The sequence below is a fragment of the Eublepharis macularius genome, chromosome 4 (assembly GCF_028583425.1).
Source record: "Eublepharis macularius isolate TG4126 chromosome 4, MPM_Emac_v1.0, whole genome shotgun sequence".
NCBI lineage: Eukaryota > Metazoa > Chordata > Lepidosauria > Squamata > Eublepharidae > Eublepharis > Eublepharis macularius.
The window spans coordinates 57,766,243-57,791,155 of NC_072793.1; the positions used below are offsets into that span (position 1 = coordinate 57,766,243).

Genomic DNA, 24,913 nt, shown 5'->3' on the forward strand with positions numbered 1-24,913 from the left:
GCAATTTCTGTTGCCTGTTATTGATCTTCATATAATACTTTTTAATGAGTGTCACCAGTTTACTTTTCCCTGTTTTTTTATTTTAAAATGTTGACATAAAAAATCTTACTATATGACCATGTGCTTGAAGCAATTGGGCATTTTTTATCAGTTTACTACTGTCAGTTTGTATTTATTGCAGGGTTAGCAGCAGCAGGAGCATCCTACTAGAGTGCAGAACAAAAAAATGAAGAGGTCTTTTTGTAGGGACTGGGATTACAGAAGGCTCCTCTTACCTCTTTCCAGCCTCAAAAGACTTTGAACTCTTATGAGACTTCCATTGCCTCAGGAACTTGTTTGATGTGATGTTTGGCCGTGGTTTTGGGACTGAAAGCATTTTCAGACCCAGAGCCCTAAGGATCACCTTGGCTGCAGAGCCCACTCTGCACTAGCCTGATAGGTGGTGGCTTTCCACAACAGCAGAGTTACCCTGATTCATTATCATCCACCCAAGGAATAGCTCTGCTGGAGGGGCAGAAAGGGACAATTAAAATTATCAAGGACTGCCTCTCTTACAAAGAAGAGAGTGGTGCTTTGCAGTTTAGAAAAAAAATGAGATGCACAGTACATAGTTATCTTATATAATTCACTGCCACAAGATGTAGGGATGGCTGCCGGCTTTATTGCTTAAAAGAGGCATAGCCATTTCATGGAAGAAAGGTCTACTGAAGGCTACAGAAGTTAAATGAAACTTCCATGCCAATTGCTGTGATGAGGCTGTGGCCTTTGGCCTGTCAAGAAGTATCTAGTTGACCATTGTTGTACACAGGATGCTTGATTAGATGGACCAAGGCAGTTTTCATTTCATTTTGGAACTAACGTATGAGTGAAATGTGTTTTTTTTAATTTTTAGCTTTTATAAATCTAACTATGTGCAAAGATTTCACTATTCAAGACCAGTGAGAAAAGGATCTGTTGATCCAGAAAATGAGTTTGCTGTAAGTATTCTTTTCAGTAATGATATTATAAATCAGTTATCATTCAGAGGTGATATATATGAGGACTCATGTGGACTAAACCAGGTATTAACAGATGTCAGATTGGGATGAATGTATTTACTATATCTCCTCAGAAGAAGTGGAAGATGCCTTGGTAGAATGATTATGACTAAAGGGATCAGGTCTTTTTAAAAGGATTGGTACCATAGAGCCCAGGAGTACTTGGAGCTAGATTTACCCACAACTGCATTTGAGAAGTAGGAGGTTCTCCAGGTCATGTAGTGTGCTGCCGCAAGAGTCAGAGGTGGAGGCTGTGGCAAGTCAGTGGCCAGCCAGTCACTATTCCTTTAAGATATTCTCACACTGATATCTGTCAATCATGTCTCACATTTTTATTCATCCCTTCCTCAAAGGAGTTCTGGGCAGCACATATAGTTCTCCTTGCTGTGTTAATCCTCATAACAACCCCATGTGATGGGTTAGGCTGAGGAAGGGTGGGTTGCCCAAGGTAACTCACTGAACTTCATGACTGAGTGGGAATTTAAAGCTGGGTCTCCTCAGTCCTAGGCTGACTTTCTAACCACTACACCATTCTAGTATCCTGAAATCAGGTCTAAGCAGGAAGGCAGCAGTTCATTCCTCCTGAATAGGTTATTGTGGAGATGATGAAATAGGTCACATGCCTGAAAATGTAAGCCATCCTTTACTGTCCTATCCCTGTAGCCTCTACTGTTCTGCTGACACACTTCTTAGGTAAGCTGAGTGTTTAAAAAACAAGACTGAAGTAATTTGTAGGATTTAAACTGTGAAAAATAAAATATCAGAAGCAGCTTTGTGATCAGAAAGAGAATGAGATAACATTTAAAAAGATTTTGTTCCTGTCAGCTTTTCATTGTTGAAATGGATGATTTCTATGTGTTTACAATACTGTAGCATCTTATATTTTAAAATAATATCTTTTATATATTATTGGATGAAATCTTAGAGTTGCATTTATATATCTCCAACCAGATGGAATAACAAATGTTTTGTGGATTTTGTTGTTGTGGATTTTCTGGGTTGTATAGCCGTGGTCTTGACATTGTAGTTCCTGACGTTTCGCCAGCAGCTGTGACTGGCATCTTCAGAGGTGTAGCACCAAAAGACAAAGATCGCTCAGTGTCACAGTGTGGAAAAGATGTTGGCAGGTAATTTATATCTACTCAGGAAGGTGGGTTTGGGCTGAGTCATCCTGGTGTAGCACCAAAAGACAGAGATCTGCAGCACCAAAAGACAGAGACATCCAGGATGACTCAGCCCAAACCCACCTTCCTGAGTAGATATAAATTACCTGCCAACATCTCCACACTGTGACACTGAGAGATCTCTGTGTTTTGGTGCTACACCTCTGAAGATGCCAGTTACAGCTGCTGGCGAAACATCAGGAACTACAATGCCAAGACCACGGCTATACAGCCTGGAAAATCCACAACAACCATCGTTCTCCGGCCGTGAAAGCCTTCGACAATATAACAAATGTTCATCTTCGTTCTTCTGTGCCTCCACACATGGGGACTGCGCAGGCGCAGGCCAGCCGCCGGAGAATTTTCTAGAGCTTCCATGGCTCCGAAGGGGCCGTTTGTCGCGCGCCTCAGCGACCGTTTTCCCGCCCAAACGGTCACGTGATCCTCCAGCGACCAACGGCCCCTTCCCTCAGTTCTCTTCTTGCCGCCGCTTGGAGAGAACGTGAGCTTCGTTGCTCTGTGCTTTTGTGTCCAGCGCAGGGACCGGTGCGGCCGCCCCGTAGCGCGTCTTCTACCAGGTCGGATCCGAGACCAGCTTCGGAACCGAGGGTCCTGGTACCGAGTCCCCGGTCGGAACCGACGACCGGTTCGATCCCGATCAAGGCGAAGAGGTCGAAGCCGAGGTCCCCTTCGAAGGCGAGGAGCGCGTCGGTTCCAAGGTCTTCTTCGGAACCAGCGAAGAAGAAGAAGAAGACCAAGCATCACCGGTCGCCGCGTCCCGCTCCTCAGGAGGAGGTCATCGTGCTTCCTCACACGCCTTCCCCTCATCTGGGCTCCCCGGAGCCAGAAGACATCTCCGTGCCAGTGCCGGATCCGATGGCCTTCGAGACGGTGCCCGCGGAATTCTCGTCGGGGCCGGAGCCGAGCCCGCGCCGTCGGAGCCGACCATCGCTTCCCCTTCGGTCGCCGAGGCTGGAACCGAGCCCGTCTCCTCGTCGGAGCCGTCCGTCGCCTGTCCGTCCGTCTCCACCTCCGGTCGGTCGTGAGCGGCATGGTTCCGGGGACAGTGTCCGATCAGTCCGGTCCACTGCGTCCCGGCATCGACAGGCTTCCTACCTCCCCTCGCCATACCGTTGCCAATGGGAGGGGGCACCTGCGGGCTTCTCCGTGTCGGAACCGAGGCCTTCGACATCGAGGTCGGCGTGGGCTCCCCCTCCGCTCCAGGTTCCGGAATCCCAGCTCGGTTCCGATGAGGAGGATGTGGAGAGCTTTGGCGGCTACCAGTCGGAGTCCTGGTCCGAACCATCGCCAGCTGAGGAGCTAGTGCCATCTGCGGACTCCCCATTCGAGGACCTCCGCATCTACGCCGACCAGATGGCAAGGATGGCCAAGGCTCTCGAGATGGACATCTCTTCAGCAGCCCCGAAGACCAAGGACAAGCTCCTCAAACGTATTTACGGGGATAATCCGGCGTACGTTGGGTTTCCAATGCTCGAGGGTATTGAGGAAATCGTGGAGAAGGTATGGCAGGTGCCCTGTGATCAGCCTCCAACATCCAAGAGGATTGAGCAGCTCTACAAGATCAAGCAGGGTACCTGGCCGGCACTGGTGAAACACCCTCCACCTTCCTCCTTGGTCACGGAGGAATTCAACCCCCGACGGTCGGGTCACTCCTCGGTGCCTGCCGATAAAGAGGGCAAGAAGCTGGATGCCATGGGCAGGCGCCAGTACATCGTCGCTTCGCTGGGTCTGAGGATTGCCAACTACCAGACCATCATGGCAGGGTACCAATTGTACCTCTGGGAGAAGTTGGCATCCTACACTCGAGACCTTCCACCTGAGCAGAAGGCTGTCGTCTCCCTGTTGCAGACAGAGGCTGTCCGGCTGTCTAAACAGCAAATGAATGCCGGGAGCCACGCTGCCGACACTGCTGCTCGGGGAATGGCTTCGGCGGTGGTCCTCAGGCGCCACTCCTGGTTGCGGTCTACGGCCCTGTCCCAGGAGGTGCGTTCCAGGGTGGAGAGCATGCCCTTTGAAGGGGACTCGCTGTTCTCCAAATCGACCGACGAGACCCTGAAAAAGAAAAAAGAGGACAGGCAGACGGCGCGGTCCTTGGGTCTGGCTCCAGCGGACAAGCCCTCCTCCAGGCCACGGTACGCTCCCCGGTCCGGCCCTTACCACTACCAGGGAAGATACCAACATCAGCGGCCGGGCTACCAGCAGTATCCTGCATACCAGCAGCGGCCTTACCCTCCCGCACAACAGCAGAGGAGGCGTCGGCCCTTCAAGCCTCGTCCGGCACAACAACCGGCCCAGCAGAAAGATCAGCAGGGCACCGGGAGGCAGTACTGATGGGTCACGCCAGCCGTATCCCCGAACTTTTCGGACAGACTGAGTCCACTCCTCTCTGAGTGGGAGTCAATAACATCTGACTCATGGGTCTTAACGATTGTTGAACTGGGATACGGGCTGGAGTTTGTTGAGCTGCCTAGATGCAGTTCACCCCTGACAGCTGTCAATAACACTATGGCCGAGCTGGATGCGGAGATCGTGTCGCTCTTGGCCAAGGGTGCTGTGGAAGAATTGCCCTATGAGGACTCTGTAAGGGGGTTCTTCTCTAGGTTCTTCCTGGTCCCTAAAAAGGATGGGGGCTTACGTCCCATTTTAGATCTGAGGGGCCTTAATGCCTTCCTCAAGGTGACCAAATTCAAAATGGTTACGTTGGCGGCTGTGATCGCCTTGCTGAAACAGGGAGACTGGTTTGCGGTTCTTGACTTAAAGGACGCATACTTTCACGTGGGCATAAGGAAGGAGCACAGGAAATACCTGAGCTTTGTTTACCGGCAAAGGGTTTTCCGGTATAAGGTGCTCCCCTTTGGCCTGTCCACTGCCCCACGAGTGTTCACTAAATGTGTGGCCCCTGTGGTTTCCTTCCTACGGGAAGAAGGCTGTACCATCTTTCCGTACCTTGATGACTGGCTCATCGTGGCTGAATCAGAGTCTAGGCTGGTGCAGGACATTGGCTTGGTACTTAGCACTTGCCAACGCCTGGGGCTCCTGGTGAACTTGGAGAAATCCAAGCTGGTGCCCAATTGCAAGGTGTCCTACATTGGTGCACTGTTAGACTCTGTGGAGGGTAAGGCCCTGCTCCCCTTGGAGAGGGCTCGGTCCCTAAGGGGTCTAGTGTCCATGTTTAAAAGGAACCGGTTCCAGTCTGTGCGCACTATCCAGTGCTTACTAGGGCATATGGCAGCGGCCACCTCTGTGGTGCCTTTCGCTAGGCTGCGTATGCGCCCTCTCCAGAACTGGTTTGTGCGGAGGTACGATGCTCTGCTGCACCCTCCGTCCCTCAAATTCTCTATCCCGAGGGTCATCCTCTCCTCCTTGGACTGGTGGCTGTCTGATGACAACTTGTTTAGAGGGACCCCTTTTGGGTATCAACACCATGACATCACGGTTACCACTGATGCCTCTCTGTTGGGATGGGGGGCTTACTGTGGTGATGTGTCTGTGCAAGATGTCTGGTCTGACAGGGAAAAGACCCTCCATATCAATGTGCTTGAACTAAGGGCCATTCGTTTCGCACTTGTGTCTCTTACAGCACTGCTGAGAAATCGTCAGGTCTTGGTGCAGACGGACAACACGACTGCCATGTACTACGTGAATCAGCAGGGGGGCACAGTGTCCATGGCCCTGTGCCGGGAAGCCACACTCACTTGGCAGTGGGCTATCAAGAACGGCGTGTCGCTCCGTGCTATACACGTGGCTGGGTCAGACAATGCCCGGGCAGATGCCCTCAGCAGGGTCCCTTTGCTGGACCACGAGTGGGAACTGAACGTAGAGTGCGTTGGGCCGATCTTCCAGATGTGGGGTCATCCAGTGATAGACGTGTTCGCCACTGCGGCGACCACCAAGGCCCACACGTTCTGTTCCAGGGCAGGGAGCGACCCCCTCTCTATTGGGGATGCCTTCCAGTTTACGTGGACGCAGGGCTTGCACTACATGTTTCCTCCGTTCCCCTTGATTCCCAGGGTCCTGTGCAAGATAGAGGAGGACGGGACGGACTGCATCCTGGTGGCCCCCTTCTGGCCACGGCAGGTTTGGTTCCCGAAGCTCCTGCGGATGTCCCAACGGACATATGTGAGTCTGCCCCCTCGGCAAGACCTTCTCCTAAACGGGAGCCTAGTCCACCACGATCCCAGGAAGCTGCACCTAACGGCTTGGCGGATCGTTCCTCCCCTGTAGGCTTTACTGACGAGGTACAGAGGGTCCTCCTGAATGCCCATCGGCCATCCACTAGGCGCGCTTATGCGGCCAAGTGGCGCAGGTTTGAGCTCTGGGCACTTGCCAGAGGAGTGGTGCCTGACAGCAGTCCCTTGGGGGTTGTATTCGAGTATTTGTGCCACTTGCGTGGCCTGGGCTTGAAGGTGTCCTCCCTCAAGGTCCACTTGGCAGCGATATCAGCTGCTCACGCCCGAGTTGAGGGTGCTACGGTGTTTTCTCACCCACATTCCCGCCAGTTCCTTAAGGGCATGTACAATCTTTACCCACCTGTGTCGGCGCCAGTGCCTCAGTGGTCGCTGTCCTTGGTGCTCTCACGTCTCATGTTGCCTCCATTTGAACCTATGGCTACATGCCCCTTGGATATGCTATCCTACAAGGTAGCATTCTTGGTGGCCGTCACATCGGCCAGAAGGGTCAGTGAGCTGTCTGCACTGCGGTCTGACCCTCCCTTTCTTGTGTTTCATCCCAACAAGGTGGTCCTGCGTCCCTGCCTCGGGTTCCTGCCCAAGGTGGTGTCCGCCTTCCACCTCTCGCAGGATATCTCACTGCCTGCATTCTTTCCTCAACCCTCCTCTAAGGGGGAAAAGGCCCTCCATTCCCTAGACTTGAAGAGGGCCCTAGCCTATTACCTGGATAGGACGAAGGGATTCCGCTCCAGTCCTCACCTGTTTGTATGTTTTGGGGCCAAGGACAAGGGTAACAGGGCTTCCTCACAGACCCTGTCTAGGTGGATTGTGACGGCCATTAGCAAGGCCTATTCCCTGGCAGGGGTGGCTTGCCCGCTTCATGTCAGAGCCCACTCCACGCGGTCCCAAGCATCCTCTTCGGCACTCCTCAGGGGGGTGCCCCTGGTTAACATTTGTAAAGCAGCCACATGGTCCTCTGCAGACACCTTTGTCAGGCATTACGCCGTTGATGTCAATGCGGAGCAGGATGTATCTGTGGCCAAGGCTGTCTTACACTCCCTCTTTTCCTGAGGGAGTTTTGGAATGACTTTCTTGGCGTACCTGTTGGGTACCCTTGAGTGAAAGTGTGTATATATGTACCTGGGGGTGTGTATATATGTAAATATTGGGTATTTATGTGTCCTTCCACAGTATTTTTACATAGATGTATATATGCATATCTATTTATTGTTGTTCTTGTTTGCTTAATAAAATTGTGTTGGACTTCACCCCCGCCTTCCTTATTGTGTGAAGCTTGGTACACTCCCATGTGTGGAGGCACAGAAGAACGAAGATGAAAACAGGGTTAACATACCTGTAACTTATGTTCATCGAGTTCTTCTGTGCTGACACACAACCCTCCCTCCTACCCCGCTGTGAACTCCAATGCACGATAATGTGATGGCTGTAACGGAAATTGGTGTTTTTAAGGTGTTATGGCTGAAGTGTGTTGGTCAAGCGGCGGCAAGGGAGAACTGAGGGAAGGGGCCGTTGGTCGCTGGAGGATCACGTGACCGTTTGGGCGGGAAAACGGTCGCTGAGGCGCGCGACAAACGGCCCCTTCGGAGCCATGGAAGCTCTAGAAAATTCTCCGGCGGCTGGCCTGCGCCTGCGCAGTCCCCATGTGTGTCAGCACAGAAGAACTCGATGAACATAAGTTACAGGTATGTTAACCCTGTTTTATTGTCACTCCAAATTATCCTGGTTTAAGTCTAATATTTTGTTCATTCTGTGGCACTGCTGCTTCTTTAGTGTTTAGAGCTCCCTTGCATGAGCAGATTGTATAACACTGTCCTTGTTTAGACTTGGATTTTTAAATCTCTCTCTTCTGGGTAGATTTTTTGTTTCTGTATTGTTTTGTCAGAAAAATAGCTCAATGTTATTTAATGTATAATTTCAGTGAGTTCTGAATGTTATACAGTATGGTTTTACTTTTGTAATTTTCCTTTGCATATCTTTTAATAGTCTATGTGGATTGAGAGAACATCCTTTGTCACAGCTTACAAACTGCCTGGAATCCTGCGTTGGTTTGAAGTAGTGTCTATGTCACAGGTGGGTCTTAGAATTCTGATTATTGTTAATGCGTAGATTGTAAAGTCCCAATATAGACTGTAAAATTCCAATTTCATTGGCAGTTGTACAAAGCATTGAATTTACCAATGAATTTATTCTGTTTACTTAACATGGTGTCACAATGTCATTTGATCATTGATTGTCACTGAAATTATTCTGGTGAAATAATATTAAATTTGCCATTTACATTAATGCAGGATTGTGTCTCAATTTTTCAAGAGCATAGTGACAGAAGTTTCAAATGGAACAAATGATATTCTTGTTTTTTTCCACATAGACGTCAATTAGCCCTTTGGAAAATGCCATTGAAACCATGTCAATGACCAATGAGAAGATTCTGATGATGATTAATCAGTACCAGAGTGATGAGAATCTCCCAATTAATCCACTCTCCATGCTTTTGAATGGAATTGTTGACCCAGCAGTTATGGGAGGGTTTGCTAAATATGAGACGGTAAGGATTTTAATTGTTGTTTTAGAAGTAAAATAATGCTTTGATTGCATTATATCAACAATGCAATCCTGGAAACAGCACTGGCGGTTCTAATGTTAGGAAGAAAAATTTAATTACCTGTTTTCTGCTTTCAGGCTTTCTTCACAGATGAATACATCAGGGACCACCCTGAGGATCTGGAGAAACTAAATAGACTCAAAGACCTGATTGCTTGGCAGGTACTACAATGCTGGACACAATACAAAGAAGTTTTCTACCCTTTCCTCCATATACCTTTACTTACTGATCTTGTTTCCAGTGGAACAGTGTAATGTAGTTTGAAATATATTGTTTATGTAGGCTTCCCAATTCTAATTTGCAAAGAAAAAATATTTGCCTAAAATGTGACTAGCTTTGTGCAGTGTGTCTGATATTACTGAAAGGAACTTTTCTAAATGTTCTTCAATGACCTTTAATAGATGTCCTTCTCAGCAAAACGTGTGTGCTAGCATGAATTGGGGTGGCACATTTTGGACAAATACAAGTATGCCAAGCCCGGTTTACTGTTCCCACTGGCACTTGAGGCAAAATCAACAAACCTAGATGATCTAGAGAAAGTTTGTTGTGCTTTAGTCTGTTTAAATCAATGCAAATTATGTAAGTCAAAAAGAATTTTACTGGATTTTCCCCACATATTTGAAGACATCTATGTCTAGAGAGGAAGCTTATTTGTACCAATAAGCTTAAAAGGAGAGAGGAAGCTTATTTGTATATAAAGTCCTGGGCCCTAATCCTAGGAAGCTCTGTGTGTGTGGACATGAGATACCTGTGAGTAATGCTGGAAGTGTCTGGAAAATTTCTGTAGCCCTGAACCACAGATAATGGCGCTGATTGGCCACTTTTCCATTTAAAGAAAGCGTGTCTGTTTAGCCAGAACAGCATTTGCAGTACAGACTTTCAAAATATCTCGGGATATTTGGGTGTATATGGCTATTCAGATTATGACCTTCATAGGGATTTCATACATTTATCTTCAAAGGAGGTGCAGCACTATTTTTAAGGTGCTGGGGAAGTGTCCTGCTGTTTAGTTCATGTTTTATATACAGTTCAGTGTAAACTCTTCAGGCTAGCAAGGATCTGAATGTTATTTGGAATATCTTACCCCCCTGCCCCAAAGTCATATAACAAATAATTCCACTACCAAGTCCCTTAGTGTTGGCAAGTGGACTGTTCGAAGCAGCAGCTATAACATCTTATTTGCATAGACAGTCTTCAAATGAAACTACCCCCAAGTTTCATTCTTGCAGTTTCCAAAAGGAATTTAGTTAGGAACAATTAGCAGCTCTTTGATCTTGCGTTTATGTTTTCCCTTTCAGTTGCCCCACTTTTCCTCTTCAGAAAGCAGACATTTTTGTTTGTGTGCATTTGTCTTAAAATTTGTTTCAAAGATTAGTAATAGTGTATTGATGCTTGTAAGAAATAGTTATTTGATTGCAGAGAGTATAATGAGCAAGAAGCTAGAAAAAGAGAAGGAAAATCATCTTAAATCTCTCAGCAGTCACTTAGCAATACTTTTAAAATGCTATCCAGAGAGTTCAGTTGTATGGATAACTGTGAAACATGGGCACAGCTGTCCATTTTAGACTTTATTGTACTGACTGATATGTTTTAATCCAGTTTATACTATCTGTTTTTATTGTATTTATTACTGCCTGTAATCCACTCTGAGCCCACTTGTGGGGAGAGCAGAATAGAAACGGAATAAAATAAAATAAATAAATAACAAATTCTGATGAAGCAAGATACCAAAATGAATCTGCTGTGGCAAATGTTAAATTCTTGCACTTAATCTTCAGTGAAGACAAAGAGAAGGGGGCTATGCCATTGATGATGCCACACAGGGTATTAAGCATCTGGTTAGTTAGCTAAAGGTACATTGTTGTGCTCAGATTTTGGAGGAAATTATCCTATTTGATTCCTTTACTATTAGAAGCTGCTGTGGCAGAGAAGCAAAGGAAGCACTGGAAATATCTCTTCTATTTTTATATTCTTGTCAAAACACTTAATGTTATAACAAAACTACATGAGGGATGCAGCATGATGGTAAACCTTCATTTTCATGAGCTCTGTGTTTATTGCTGCCAGTCTGTTCTTGATAATTGTCAGTTTCTTTCTCCCTCCTGACATGTGAATCAACAACAAATACTGATCGCTGTACAAAAACTAACTCAAGTGTCTATGCTGTTGCTGCTGTAAATGTGCAGGAATGTCTTTAATCTCTTCCTAATGGGATAAAGTCTTTCCCTCAAACTCATGTCTAAATATTTATTATCCCCTCACTTCTAGCAGGGTATTCATTTGTCATTAGTTCAGTAATGGTTGGCCCAGTTTATACATTAGGGAAATCAGCACGGTTTAGGGCAATGAGCCCTAATCCCATGGGTAAAGCCATGACTAGAACTTACTTTCAATCTGTTTGTCTATCACATTTTTGTCTCCCTTCCTCCAAGGAGTTAATAATGCCAAACATGGCTGTCCCCTCTTTTTATCCTTACAATAATGCTCTAAGATAGGTGAGGCTGAGAGAAGGTAAATAGTCCATTGGCACTTAGAGATGTTGCCTTCAGTAGGGGTTGTGCACTGAAAAAAAATTGTTTCAGTTTCTAATTCAGAGTTTCTTGATGAGTTTTATTCCATTTTTCTTTTTTTCTGGGTGGAGCATTGCCCGGTTGGATCTAATCCATTTGGTTTTTTCCTGTTATCGTGAGTTTCAACCTTGTTCTTTGCAATGAGACTTTTGAGGCTCATTAGGGCAGCTGTTTTTGCAGTTAACAATACCAAAATTGCACTGAACCATTGGCCCACCATGTCTGAGCACATTAGGCATGCGTGTTTACGCACCTTGAAGAATGCTTTGTGAAGGCATCAAGGTTAGCTGTGTGTTAGGTGGCTGCACAAGTGCACACTGGTTTTTTTTAGGGGGGGTGGGAAAATGAGGCTCTGGGGCAGTTGTTTTGTTCCAAAACCACACCAACTATTAGTCCTCCTCCCTGTAAACCATTCATTCACTGAGTTGTTCTTCAAGCACAATACATACACACAACAATGGACCCCGAAGAAGGGAAACTGGTTGGCAAAGTAGTAGTGTAATGGTGGTAGTGGCCAGCACCCAAGCAGGAGAGCACTCCAACCAGCACAGCACAGTGACTTTTTTTTAAAAAAAACCCAGCTTTATGTTCACTTTTCTCTTTTTCTAAGTGATGGTAGTAAAAATTAATTATTTACCTTTACATACTGCTGTTGCTGTCATGATTCCTTGTGCTTTAGAGTTTTGTTCCCACAATGAGGAGTGAATTGGAATCCTTCCTTTTGATGCTCACCAATCTCCATCACCTAAGTGTAAGCAGGCAGGCAGCATGATTGTCTGAATCCCTCCCTCCTACACAAAAACAGACCTGTTTTTCCCATAAGTTTTCCTTTTGCTGTGGGCAGGCAGGATAGTTTTTGAAAGGGCAGAGTAGGTCAGTGGCTTGCAGGGAACTTGACTTAAGCTTGCCATGGAGAATTTGTTTTTAAATAAAGTTTTGGCAGATGCTGGGGGAAGCAATCCTAAATAGTTCTACTCAGATGTAAGCCCCGTGTTATTCAATACTGCTTACTCCCAGGGCAGTGTCTTTATGATTGCAGCCTATGATTGAAATCTTCCAGGGCTTTTATCAAGTTCAGTTGATTGCTAGACCATCCAAATGCCCTGATGGGGGTGAGGGAGACAGACCGGTGCCTGGGTAGCACTGTCAAGAGAAACAATAAGAGGCATGGAGACAATGCCTTTGCCCAAGTAGCACATACAAAAAAAGATGCACTTATGTATATTGTACACATCCCTTCTTCCTACCAATGGAGTCTGCAATGGAGTTCCCCCTTCCCACTAATAGAGTTAAGTAAGGACTCACCTCTCTCCCTTGGGATATTATTAATGAATAAAACAAGATGCTGTTGGCCCAGTGCCTGCCTGTCTGCTGCTGCCACTACATAAGAACAAAACTAAACAAACAAACTTTTGATGGGTGGGTGTTGTTTTTAACTTGATTTCCCAGATTCAATTCACTGTTCATGATAACCACTTTAACAAAGTGAAACAGCAAATTCCAGGTGTATTTCCAGCTCATTTCTTTCATTTTGCACCCCTATAGCTTTCACGGTTTTGCAGTTATCATACTAATGTTGCCTGATGAAAGAAAAAGTGTTTTTTCCCCTTTCACTTGTAATTTGGAATTTCTTTTCAGGTTCCAGTAAGATACCAAACCGCTTTTCCCTAAGGAAGGAGGGAAGTATCTATTGGAAAATACATTATAGCTCTCAGCTATGTGATTGCAATTAATTTTGATAAATTCTGTATAGATCACATGGCTAAAATTCTGGATTATGTTCTCTTCTAGATTCCATTTCTTGGAGCTGGGATTAGGATTCATGAGAGAAGGGTTTCAGATAGCCTTCGTCCTTTCCATGAACGTATGGAAGAATGTTTTAGACACTTGAAGATCAAAGTGGAGAAACAATATGGAGTTAGAGAATTGGTAAGAATCATGGCTTTTATTTACCCTCTATCCTTCAACTTTTATTTTGGCCCTCAAGTGAAAACCAGAAACTTCCAAATCTTCCAGTGCAATCCTAATCAGTTACTCCAGTCAAAGCTCATTGAAATCAATGGGCTTAGACTTGAGTAACTCAGTTTAGGATTGTTCTGTCCATGATCAGTTTGGTCTGTGATCTGAAGGTGTAATAAGTTTCATTTAGGAGCCAGATAATCTAACTCCCTGAAGCAGCATGCAGAGAGCTATGCTGAGATCTCTATTAGTGTGAAAGTTGCTTACTTTTCTCCACTTCATTAGGGAATTTAAAAGACCCATGGAAATGTACCAACCAGACCCTTCCTTCCCTTTGCCTACTTGTTGTAATTTTTAATATCTTAGAGCTTTGATCCATACAAAATTCTGACTATAAGCTGAATATGCTTCTGAAAACAAGTCACTGAGTGTAATCAATAATAATAGCATTTAATTTATATATCTCCCTTCAGGACAACTTAACAGCCACTCAGAGCGGTTTACAAAGTATGTTCTTATTATTCCCACAACAATCACCCGGTGAGGTGGGTGGGGCTGAGAGAGCTCCAGGGAGCTGTGACTGACCCAAGGTTACCCAGCTGGCTTCAAGTGGGGAATGAAACCCGGTTCTCCAGATTAGAGTCCTGCCGCTTTTAACCGCTACACGAAATTGGCTCTACACCAAACATTCACCTTCCCGCCAATGAAGATATAGTGAGTCATACACTCCTAGTCAGTATACCTGTGGGCTGGCAGCCTTCCCTTTCTGACTAAGCCATGCTGTAAAGCTTACAGCATACCTCAGCTGGGGGGAAAGGGCTTTTAATTGACCAAAAAGTGAAGGGAAGAAATGTTGAGCTTAGCTATGCCATTTTAAAGATGGATATTAGCTCCACCCTTCTTTTATTGGCTGCTGATGGAGGGACCACACAGCCACCCCATAGTTCCCATTTTGACTTGGAACAAAGGAGAATTTCCTTTGATGCACTTTAAGAAGGAAATCTCAACATAAAATGCATTCGCTAAGGCTAAATGGTAGGATACAAAGCCTGCAGAAGAGAATTAGCCATAGTGTGCCATAGTGTGTATCTGACATTTCTTGGAGCATAGCCAACTAAATAGTTGAATAATTAGATGAAATGTTTGATAGCATTAAGAATGAGAAAATTGTTCCATGTTGAGAAAAAAAATCTATTCTTGGCTGGAACACACTCCTCTTGCAAGCTTTAAACAGTCTTTCTGTGTTTTACTGAAGAAAGACTATTAGATGATGAACTTTGAAACTAATTCCTAGGCGCCAGTTGCAAGGCCTAAATAATGTAAATTGTAGATATTTATCTATTTTGTTTATCTCCACTGATGTTTATTAACCCGCTCTTTTTTTTAAGCTCATGGGCCTCTTATCACAAAAAACCAATCTTTTACTTGTGTGTGGTATAGCCACAGATTTCCATTCAATAATAATTTCTAGAAAGGCAGAGGACCTAGTAGAGAGCACAGCCTTCATTTGGTGCTTCCAAATATTGCTTTGGCTGAATAGCTCGTGTCAGTTGCAGCTCAGCTAAAATGCATCCTGGTCTGACAGATGTTCATGCTGCTGAAACTAGAAGGGGGATAGGTTTACTGCTGACATTGAGTCAGCAAACTACTCCTTTTGCAAGCTGGGTTATACCAAGGTCCCCATAGTTGATCTTGTCATCCTGTTAACTGAATTAATTTAATGTGGATGACTTTACATACAAACTCCCCAGGGGCTGATTATTAGTATTGTACATTGAAATGAATGGACAAGACTGTTGACCAGTTGTAGATTTTTAAATATCCACTAAGCCATCCATGTAGTTTCTTCTTGAGCCTCTTTTGATATTTACATCTCCGTTCAATTCCAGGCTCCAACTTGGTCTGAAACTCAGCATACATAGAAATGCACTGATAAAAAGCAATTTTCCTCAGATATATGTGGCAAAGTAAATTGCTTCATTGCTTCTGAAGACGTTTCTCATAAATTAATAAGTGTGGGGGAAGACAGTGTTTAATACTTCTCCCAATACATAGGAAAGCCAATTAATTCGAAGAGTAGAACCATTCTAGTGTTATCATCCCGTTCTGGTTGCTGGTACATGATCCCTTTCCATCTGAAAGGCAGCTGTGCTGATTATGTCTTCTCACTGCATTTGGGATTCACCAGATGAGAAGCAATTCCCACTGCACATAAAATGTAAAACGTATTTGAAAATAAACTTGGAAGCTCTAAATGGCTTTCGCGAGTCTCTTGCCGGAGGTGGTTTGCTGAGTGAAATGAGACAGTGTCAAGATGGAGCCTGAACTATGAGATTACATTCCAATTTCCATATAGGTTTCATAATATCTCTGCAATAATTTGAAAAAAAAGTCTTGACTTTCAAGTATTAAAATTAGAAAGAGTGACAAGTTTTTACACTATATATGTATTATAGGAAATATGTTCTTTACCTGTGAAACTTTGAATGATAAGCCAAATGCTCAGGCTCCTCAATAATAATAGGGTGATCTGTGTTCAAAATGTAGCTCAGTCATGGACCTCAGCAACTAATAAAATATTGTGTTCCTTGCATTGTGTCCAGAATAATGTGCGTAGCCCTGGAGACTTGCGCTTACTTCGACATCTTGTGCTGTCATCTTCTTTGTCAGCGTGGTGGTTTAGAAGATGTGGAGACTTTTCAGCCAGCACAAATATTTTAAAATATCTGCATGCCATTCTTTTTCAGGGTTGATAGAACAGCAAAATAGAGCCTACTGTACATTGCCAGCTTCACATTTCAAGAATGGGACATAGGGGAAACAATACTGAGTTCCTTGTGGAACAAATAAAGAGGAAACATTATTTTTCTAAACCAGCCAGAGCAGAAACTCCAAGGGTAGGCAAAATAAAACTGCGGTTGGGTTAGCCTGGCATTCCTAAACTATGCTGAGTTCCAAGTAAACTAACACAAATTACTTTTTCCAGTACTATTTTCTCACCACAAGCTGATTACCTTCTACTGCATTGTAAATTGCATATCTGAGATTCACTAAAAGGGGAACAAAATCCAGAATTTTCTTCCTGTCTGAAGAATTTTCTGTTTGTTCTGCACCTGCTCATCATTGAACATTCCCTCCGACCCCTTCCACTGTGATCAACTGCCTTTTGCTCAAACTTTTAAAATAGTGTATCTCTCTCTTTCTTTCTTTTTTGTATTATCTGCTAAGCCGGATTTTGATGACAAGAGAGTGGGTCGTCCAACATCTATGCTGAGATCATATCGTCAGATGTCTATTATTTCAATGAGCTCCATGAATTCAGAATGTGGTACACCCAGCAAGATGTCTGCAGAAAGGTTATTTTTGTGTTAATCAACTCTCCTTGACATGGACAGGGATATGGCAGCACATTCATTCTAGAATGTTAAACAAGTAGTGCTCTTTTTATGATGCAATACCGAACAGTTCATTTTTAAATGGGGTTCAGTTTCTGTTGACAGAAAAGATAGTATTGGATAATAGAGATGGGCATGAACCAGAAAAAAAAATGAACCGTGTGGTTTGTGGTTCGTCGCATTTCACGAACCATGAACTTTCACGAACCTGCCTTGGTTTGCGAACCGGTTTGTTTGGTTCATGAAAACGTCACATCCAGGTCAGCTGTCACTTCCGGGCCAGCAGAAGGTCTACCGGAAGTCCATTCCCTGTTGCCTAGGAAACTGAATGATCAGTGCCAGGCTGTTTGCAGTGACGAACCAAACAAACCAGCCTAAAGTTCATGGTGGTTCATCAGAAATGGGCTCTGATGAACCGCTGGTTCACAAAGCACGAACTGGCTCAGTTCATCACAAACTTTGGTTCATATTTCGGTTCGTGCTAATCTCTATTGGATAACTGTAAAGAGTCCAGTAGGACCTTTAAGACTAACCAACTTTTTTGTAGCATAAGCTTTCGAGAACCACAGTTCTCTTTGTCAGATGTATGGAGGGTAAGAAGAAACTGGACGGAGATATATAGGTGGTGAGGAAAAGGGGAGTAGATACAAATCAGTTGCAAAAGTCATGAAAGAGGTGGAGTGCACAATACAGGCTGGGTGTGACCCCCTCCCCTCCATAGCTGAATCTGAATGGAATGCCTGCAAGGCAGTTACTTCTGATAATGAGATAATCATCCAGAGTCTCTATTCAATCCAAGTCTGATTGAGTCAAATTTACATATGAATTCCAATTCAGCAGCTTCCCATTGGATTCTGCTCTTGAAATGTTTCTGCTGAAGTATGGTGACTTTTAAGTCCTTGATGGAGTGTCCTGGTAGATTGAAGTGTTCTCCTACTGGTTTCTGGATATTACCATTTTTGATGTCAGATTTGTGTCCATTTATTCTTTTTGCTCAGAGGTTGGCTGGTTTGTCCTATGTACAGAGCAGAGGGGCATTGTTGGCACATAAGGGCATATATCACATTGCAGGATGAGCAGTTGTAAGAGCCAGAGACAACATTGGGTCCTGTAATTGTATTTTCTGGGTAGATATGTGGGCAGAGTTGGCAGCTGGGTCTGTTGCAGGGTCTAGTCCCTGTGTTGGTGACTCTGTTAGCCATCTAACTCCTCTGAATCTATTGGATAACTGGTCTCAGCTGAGACAGCGGGGGTGGGGTATTTAATCTTTTCAGGTTCTTAAAGCAAATGGTTCTAATAGCAAAGCTATTTTTAAAATTAGCAATGGCAGGCTGCTTACATTAGTAACTAGTTAAGTTTGAGATTTATTCATTCTCCTGCCTGCATTTCTCATCACTTACATTGCAATACTAAGCAGAGTTATACCCTTCTAAGCCCATTGTCTTCAGCATACTTAGGAGGGCATAACTCTGTTTAGGATTACACTATTATATTGCTTTCAGGAATACCAACCACGTCCAAGAATAATTTAAAACAATTGGTATGTGTGCTTATTTCAGAAAAAAGGTGTAAGAGCCTTACGATGCCTTCCCAAATATGAGGATTGCTTTTCTAGATTTCCTCTCCACCTATCTTAAGACACTGAGGTATCCAGAGGGCTTCTTTACACATTATGGGGTACATAGGATGAATCCAGGGTCTGTGTAACAGTCAGATATGAGCTGCAGATTCTCTTCAATTCCCATGCGTGTGGTGCCTGATTCGGACAGTGACTGTGGCACACATGGAGAAGAGACTTCAACATTTCCAATACATCTTTTTTCCTGAAGCTACTACTGAAGTATCTTGCATATCTTGTTACCCACAATAAGTACTTAAAGCAAACGTTTCTTCAAACTTCTTTTGCCAGGCCTTTCCTTACTTGATGAGCAAGGCCCTCTAGCTCAACTTAGACTCCTCACCCTGTTCCATCCCTTTCCTTTCACCTAATTTCCTGTTGCTTCAAAAAGGCTACATAGGATGTCGCTTTTCTTTACCTGTTAAGATCTTCATTTTCTGTCCCCATCTGCTGTAGTCACATGCAAAGGAAACCTGTGCTGTGCTTCTCTTATGTAATAGGTCTGCAGTGTAGTATAGTATAGAATTGTCTTTCAACATAGGTAGTATTCATGCCATTGGCAATATAATTAAGAGAGCTGTATCTCAATTTTCATTTTCTGCAGTTTTGAACTGGAAGTCATGTCACCAAAGGCAATCAAGTCAGGGTCGGTGGAGAATGTACGCCTGCTAAGCACCCTGCCTGAGGTTAAAATGAGAAAGAGCAAGCCAAGAGCAAAGAGAAACAGTGTGGTATTGCCAGATGAAAAAGCAGCATCAGAACTTCCTGATATGAAATGTGTATGTACTCTACTTACAGTCTTTAAGTACTGTTACAGCTTTGAAGTACAAACTGTCAATTTCATACTGGATGTGTACCTTCTGGATAATATATGTTCTTTTGAAAGGTTTTTTAAAAAACACGTTTTAGTGCAAGATGCAGCAGGTCACTTAGATAAGTGGGAAGATGTTCCTAGCGCCACATGTAAAGGAAGCCATTTCTGAAGTATATGTATAGCAGTACAACAATTACAAAAGCTGGGAATCTAGTCTGAAGCAGCACTTTTGGTGCCTGGCCAAGGGCAGATGGACTGTTTGGTGGGAGCTTACAGTAGCGATCCAGGCTGAAGCAGCTGGCTGAGCTTTCAGGGTCTGTGGTTCCAACTGGGGAGTAAGATATGCACATTATGAATCTTGTTAAATAAAAAAATCTTGTTAGACATTGTAAGTTTGCAAACTGTGCTCTATAAACAGTGCCAAGCTGAAGACTAAATCATTGGCATTTTTTTTGGTACCATCTATCATTTGAGCACTTTGATCACACTAATATATCATCTGCCTGTGTTATATAACTTGCACTGCACGATTTTCATATCATCCCTGGGAACCAAATGTTTTTGAGTTTAAAAAAAAGCAGAGTCATTAAAGCAAAAAAGCAAAAACCAAAAACAGTTCAATAAAGAAGAGCCCTTTCTAAATAAAGATGAGATGAGAAGAATTGTTACTAAGAACAAAGACTTATTTCTCAGAACATAAGCAGTTTAAAAAACTATCAAAAGGTCATCAGTCTAATTCGTTATTCACCCCAGGGGTAAATTGGATCTTTGTGGTTGCATAAAATATAAAATATGTAATAACTTGAAAGTTTTGAATCCTAAACTGCTGCTTCTTGTGCCTGCTGAGATCAGAGTTTACAATTATTTTTTCTTTAAAGATGCGATGATGGCATAAATCGCTAAAACTATACATGTTCCTGCCAAATGTAGAATAGCTTCAGAATGTTGTGAGGTTTTTTTTGTCACAGCCTACTTAACAATCAAATGTGGAATAAAGCTGTAGATGTGAACATTTCAGTTATCATATCTTCTGAATTTTATCAAATGTCCCTGAGCATACTTCTCCAATTATTCACTGGTTAAGTTCAGATATAGCATGAAAAGATGGCTTATTTAAACTATAATTAGTTTATGAAGCCAGTATTTGGCTCACAATCGCTCAAATCTTGAACAAATGCTGGTTTTATTGTCTTTGCTTTGGTCAAGTATATTTTGTAGTCAAGTGGTATATGGGGATAGCACCAGGGAACAACCTATGAGGTCTATAGTCAATGACCTGTATTTTACTGTGATTACTAAACCACCTTCAAACCATGGTAGTTGATTCTGGTTTGATGGAACCTAGTTAACCAGTGTTACCAGCCGTAGATAGTTTAATTAAAACCTGGTTTTGCAAAATATGTAATATATGATAAAATAACATCTTCTAACTTCTAAATCTGAATCTTTACTGACTCAAGAATAGACAATTAGCTGTGACATCATTGCAAAGTTTTTTGCAGATAAAATAGTTTGAATATGCTCTGACCTGAATCAATACCCATTGTAATTTAGGCAAGGCAGAAGATTTGCTAAGTACACTCTCTGAGCTTATAAACCATTTTAACCCAGTTACAATGAGAAATATTGACAGGATTCTAACATCTGTGAAGGCCACTATTTGTGCACTGTATCCTTGCCCATTCTGGTTGCTAAAGAGCCCCTAATTTCTGTCATATATCAGTTACTAATACAGAGGACCTTCCCTTGTCCAGAAAAAGAGGTGGTCATTCACCTTCTTCTTAAAAAACCATCCCTAAACAAAAATGTTGTGGCCAATCATTTCCCAGTCTCTAATCTGCCCTTTCTGGGCAATGTGATTAACAGAGTAGTAGCTCTCTCTGGTACACTTGACCCTTTTCAGAGACAGCTTTAGTAGCTTTAGTTGATTATCTCTGACTAAGTATAGACAATAATAACATTATAATAATAACATTTGATTTATATACCGCCCTTCAGGACAACTTAATGCCCACTCAGAGTGGTTTACAAAGTGTTATTATTACCCCACAACAATCACCCTGTGAGGTAGGTGGGGCTGAGAGAGCTCCAGAGAACTGTGATTCGCCCAAGGTCACCCAGCTGGTTTCATGGAGGAGTGGGGAATCAAACCTGGCTCTCTAGATTACAGTCCCATGCTCTTAACCACTACACCAAACTGGCTTCTCTGTTACTCCTCTGGGATCTATTTATTTATTAGATTAGGTTTTTAGTTCGCCCTCCCCACCGAGCGGGCTCAGGGCGGAGCACAACATTTTGATTTACATAAAAACACATAGAAGCAGATAAAACATTACAATAAAATTTAAAACACTACATACAATAAAAACTACTTCAAGTCAAGTCAAGTAAGGCTGGCGGGTGCCCAGCCTAGCCTCCGCCATATGCCTGGCGGAACATCTCTGTCTTACAGGCCCGGCGGAAGGATAATAAATCCTGTCGGGCCCTGGTTTCATCAGACACAGAGTTCCACGAGACTGGTGCCAGGACCAAAAAGGCCCTGGCTCTGGTTGAGGTCAGGCGAGCCTCCCTAGAACGAAGTGTCCTCTGGGGTATATATAGGGAGAAGCGGTCCTGCAGATCTGCCTGCAGCCTTCAATACAGTAGACCACACCATCCTGTTAAGGCATTTGGAGGCAGAAGAAGGTATCAGAATGTGCCTTGGATTGCTTTAGGTCATTGCTTATAGAACAGACTCAAAAATTTGTTGTTGTTGACCAGCTATCCTCAGGGTGGGAATTATCTTGTGGTGTTCCACAGGGAACAATCTTTCCCCCCATGTTATTTAACACCTATGTAAAGAATTTACAAGAAATCATTTCTAACTGTGGAATTGGATGCCATCAATACAGAGATGATACCCAGTGCTATATCTCGTTATCTAAATCTCCTAGTGATGCAGTAGAGGTCCTAAGTCTCTCCTTTACTGCTATGACCAAATGGCTGAAAGTGATCAAATTTAAACTGAACCCAGACAAGACAGAACTGATGCTGGTTGGGAAGGTAGAGGTCTTGAAGGACATTGTGTTCCCCACTTTAGATGGGATTCATTGACCCTAGCTGACTTGGTTAAGAGCTTAGAGGTAATACTGCTGCTAGAGAAGCAAGTAAATCCAACTGCGAAAAAGGCCTTATCCCAGCTCAGACTAGCTTGGAAGATGGCTTCCTATATTGGCATGCCTGATTTGGCCACCTGGATTCATGTCATGGTAACAATGCACTCTACGTAGGTCAGTTAGGAGACTCCAGTGGGTGCGGAATGCCATGGTTTGATTATTATCAGGAGCTAGGTGGAGCATGCATATTACTCCCATCCTGCAGTCACTCAACTGGCCACCCATCAGTTTTGGCTATCACGTACAAAGCCCTTAATGGCATTGCTGTGAGATTGCCTCTCTCCCCTCTTTCCAAAAAAACCAAATCCCAAACCCACTGTCTTTTTTCTCTATGTGAGAGGTCTTGGAACACATCAAAGATAAAGTAATATATTTAGAGAAATATCTGTTTTAAAAATATATGGACAGTTGATAAATAAATGGGAAGGGGGTCCTTTGTATTTGGTGAAATCTGTAAACAACAAAAATGAATGTTTTCTGTTTCAAAATCCTGTAAACCTTTTCTTTATCACTGCCCAGGGGCAAGTCCCTTCAGTTTCAATAGAACTTGTTCAGAAGTTCCTAGTGGATGTTGCTCTTAGAGTACAGTGCACAGTCTGTTGTATTCAGCTGAAAAGTTTCCAGTGATTTGGATCTCTTTGGATGATATCTCTTGGTCAACATGCTAGCTCCTTGGTTTAACTGATGTTTAGTTATTAAATTGGGAATTTTTACACTTTTTGTAGTTCTGTCAGAAGCAGTTTTATTTGTGAGAACCCATATTTCATGAAAAGTACACCATAAAATAACTGAAAATATTTTTCAACACAAGGCACACTATCTGGCTATAATAATTTTCCCCATATGTATTCCTTCATAACATCAGTTAAGACTGGATAATTCACTTTCTGAGTCTGGGTACCATTACAATTTTGTTGTTGTTACCACACAGCTGTCAAGAAAATATGAATTTATGAGTGCCACCAACCTTTCTGAACATCTGGCTGTTCCTCAGAAAACATCTGTTCTCAAGCAAATGAGCTTTGCCAGCCGTTCGATGCCAACTATACCAGGTAAACTGATTATAAGAGTATGAAATCTCTGCTCTTTTGCTTTGCCATTAATTTAAAAAATTAAAATGTACTCCTTCTGTTCTCTCCTTTATAAAAAAAAAATCAAGGTGTTTATCCTTTAGAACTGACTTTGTGTTGGGTAGGTGAATGCAGATACCATAGGTGAATATTTAGTACCTTATGGTTCCAGATCAGATATTTTCCTTTGTTAAGCTAGTGATTATATTGTCCTAAATATTTAAATATGTAAATATTCCATTTCTAGTTTTATAAAATCAGGGTGTTAGTCACCAGTACTGGCACCTTTTGGGGGGCTTTCCCAAGTCTTGAGGGGGGAATTGGTGAAAATCAGTGCAACCTTATATATGAGTACTAGCACCTTTCTGTTGCTAAACTGCCATACATCATATTACATATGTTATACTTGATTAAGGGAGGTTCTTCAGTGGACTATGGCTGTGTCTCTCTCAGATATACAGCATCTAGATATCAGGCAAATGAGCATATATAATTGATCTTGCTGCATTCTTGGAGGTTACATGGCATCCCCTTGGGAGTAAGGCATATCCTCATTAAATGTTTTGGCATAACACAATCTCTAGGTGCCTACATACTTTGTAGAAGTTACTGATACTGATCTGGTCAGCTGTCCTGATGACTGTAAGATCCTCTTTTCACTCAAGAGTCATAACAAAGGCTGAAGATGTACTGAGTAAAAAACTGTTTTCATTTTCAGACTTTGAAAAAGAGCATCACTCCCTTGGTGAGTTTGCAGAAGTGATGCCAGAGCAATTTGCCCTAACATGTTATTACAGGTTGGAATATTTGTTGATTGAGTTCTCTTTTGAAAGGATGCATGGAGAACAATGTGATGACATCAAGTTCTTGTCAAGTTCACTTACAAGTGACCATATTGTTTTCCCTTAAGGCTTCTATTTCATATCAAATACTTAAACCCAATTCTCACTAGACTTCACCCTGACAGCTAGGTTTCTATGTGAAGGGAATTTTCTGTATGGAAGAATGATATTCAGTCCTGTCAGCCTCATATTGCAGTCTACAATGGTACAAGTCAGTGGTACAATTCAGTTTTACCATCTCAGTAAGAACTATTTATTTTATGTCATTCTTGGAACATATATGAAAATAAACTGTAATTCAGATAAGACTGGAATTTCTTGTTAATTACACTATTCAGTTGTTACTGGAAATAAGTCACAGGAAAGCTGATTTCCCCTTATGCTATGTTTTTTCTATGCAAACATTCCAAATTATTTTTCAAAATTAATTTGTTTGGGCTTTGCCTTGCTCCTTGTTCATGAAAGTGTGTTCTGTTT

At 43.1% G+C, this 24,913-nt stretch overlaps 1 protein-coding gene across 1 annotated transcript in view; it reads left to right on the top strand.

Annotated features, from left to right (window-relative positions):
• DOCK2 (dedicator of cytokinesis 2) overlaps positions 1-24,913 on the top strand; it is a 470,704-nt gene that overhangs the window by 440,503 nt on the left and 5,288 nt on the right. Inside the window, exons 43-50 of the mRNA XM_054976977.1 lie at positions 893-977; positions 8,395-8,481; positions 8,780-8,956; positions 9,091-9,174; positions 13,375-13,512; positions 16,771-16,898; positions 19,160-19,334; positions 23,456-23,576. Coding sequence (XP_054832952.1) covers positions 893-977; positions 8,395-8,481; positions 8,780-8,956; positions 9,091-9,174; positions 13,375-13,512; positions 16,771-16,898; positions 19,160-19,334; positions 23,456-23,576 — 995 coding nt within the window. The remainder of the gene's footprint in view (positions 1-892; positions 978-8,394; positions 8,482-8,779; positions 8,957-9,090; positions 9,175-13,374; positions 13,513-16,770; positions 16,899-19,159; positions 19,335-23,455; positions 23,577-24,913) is intronic.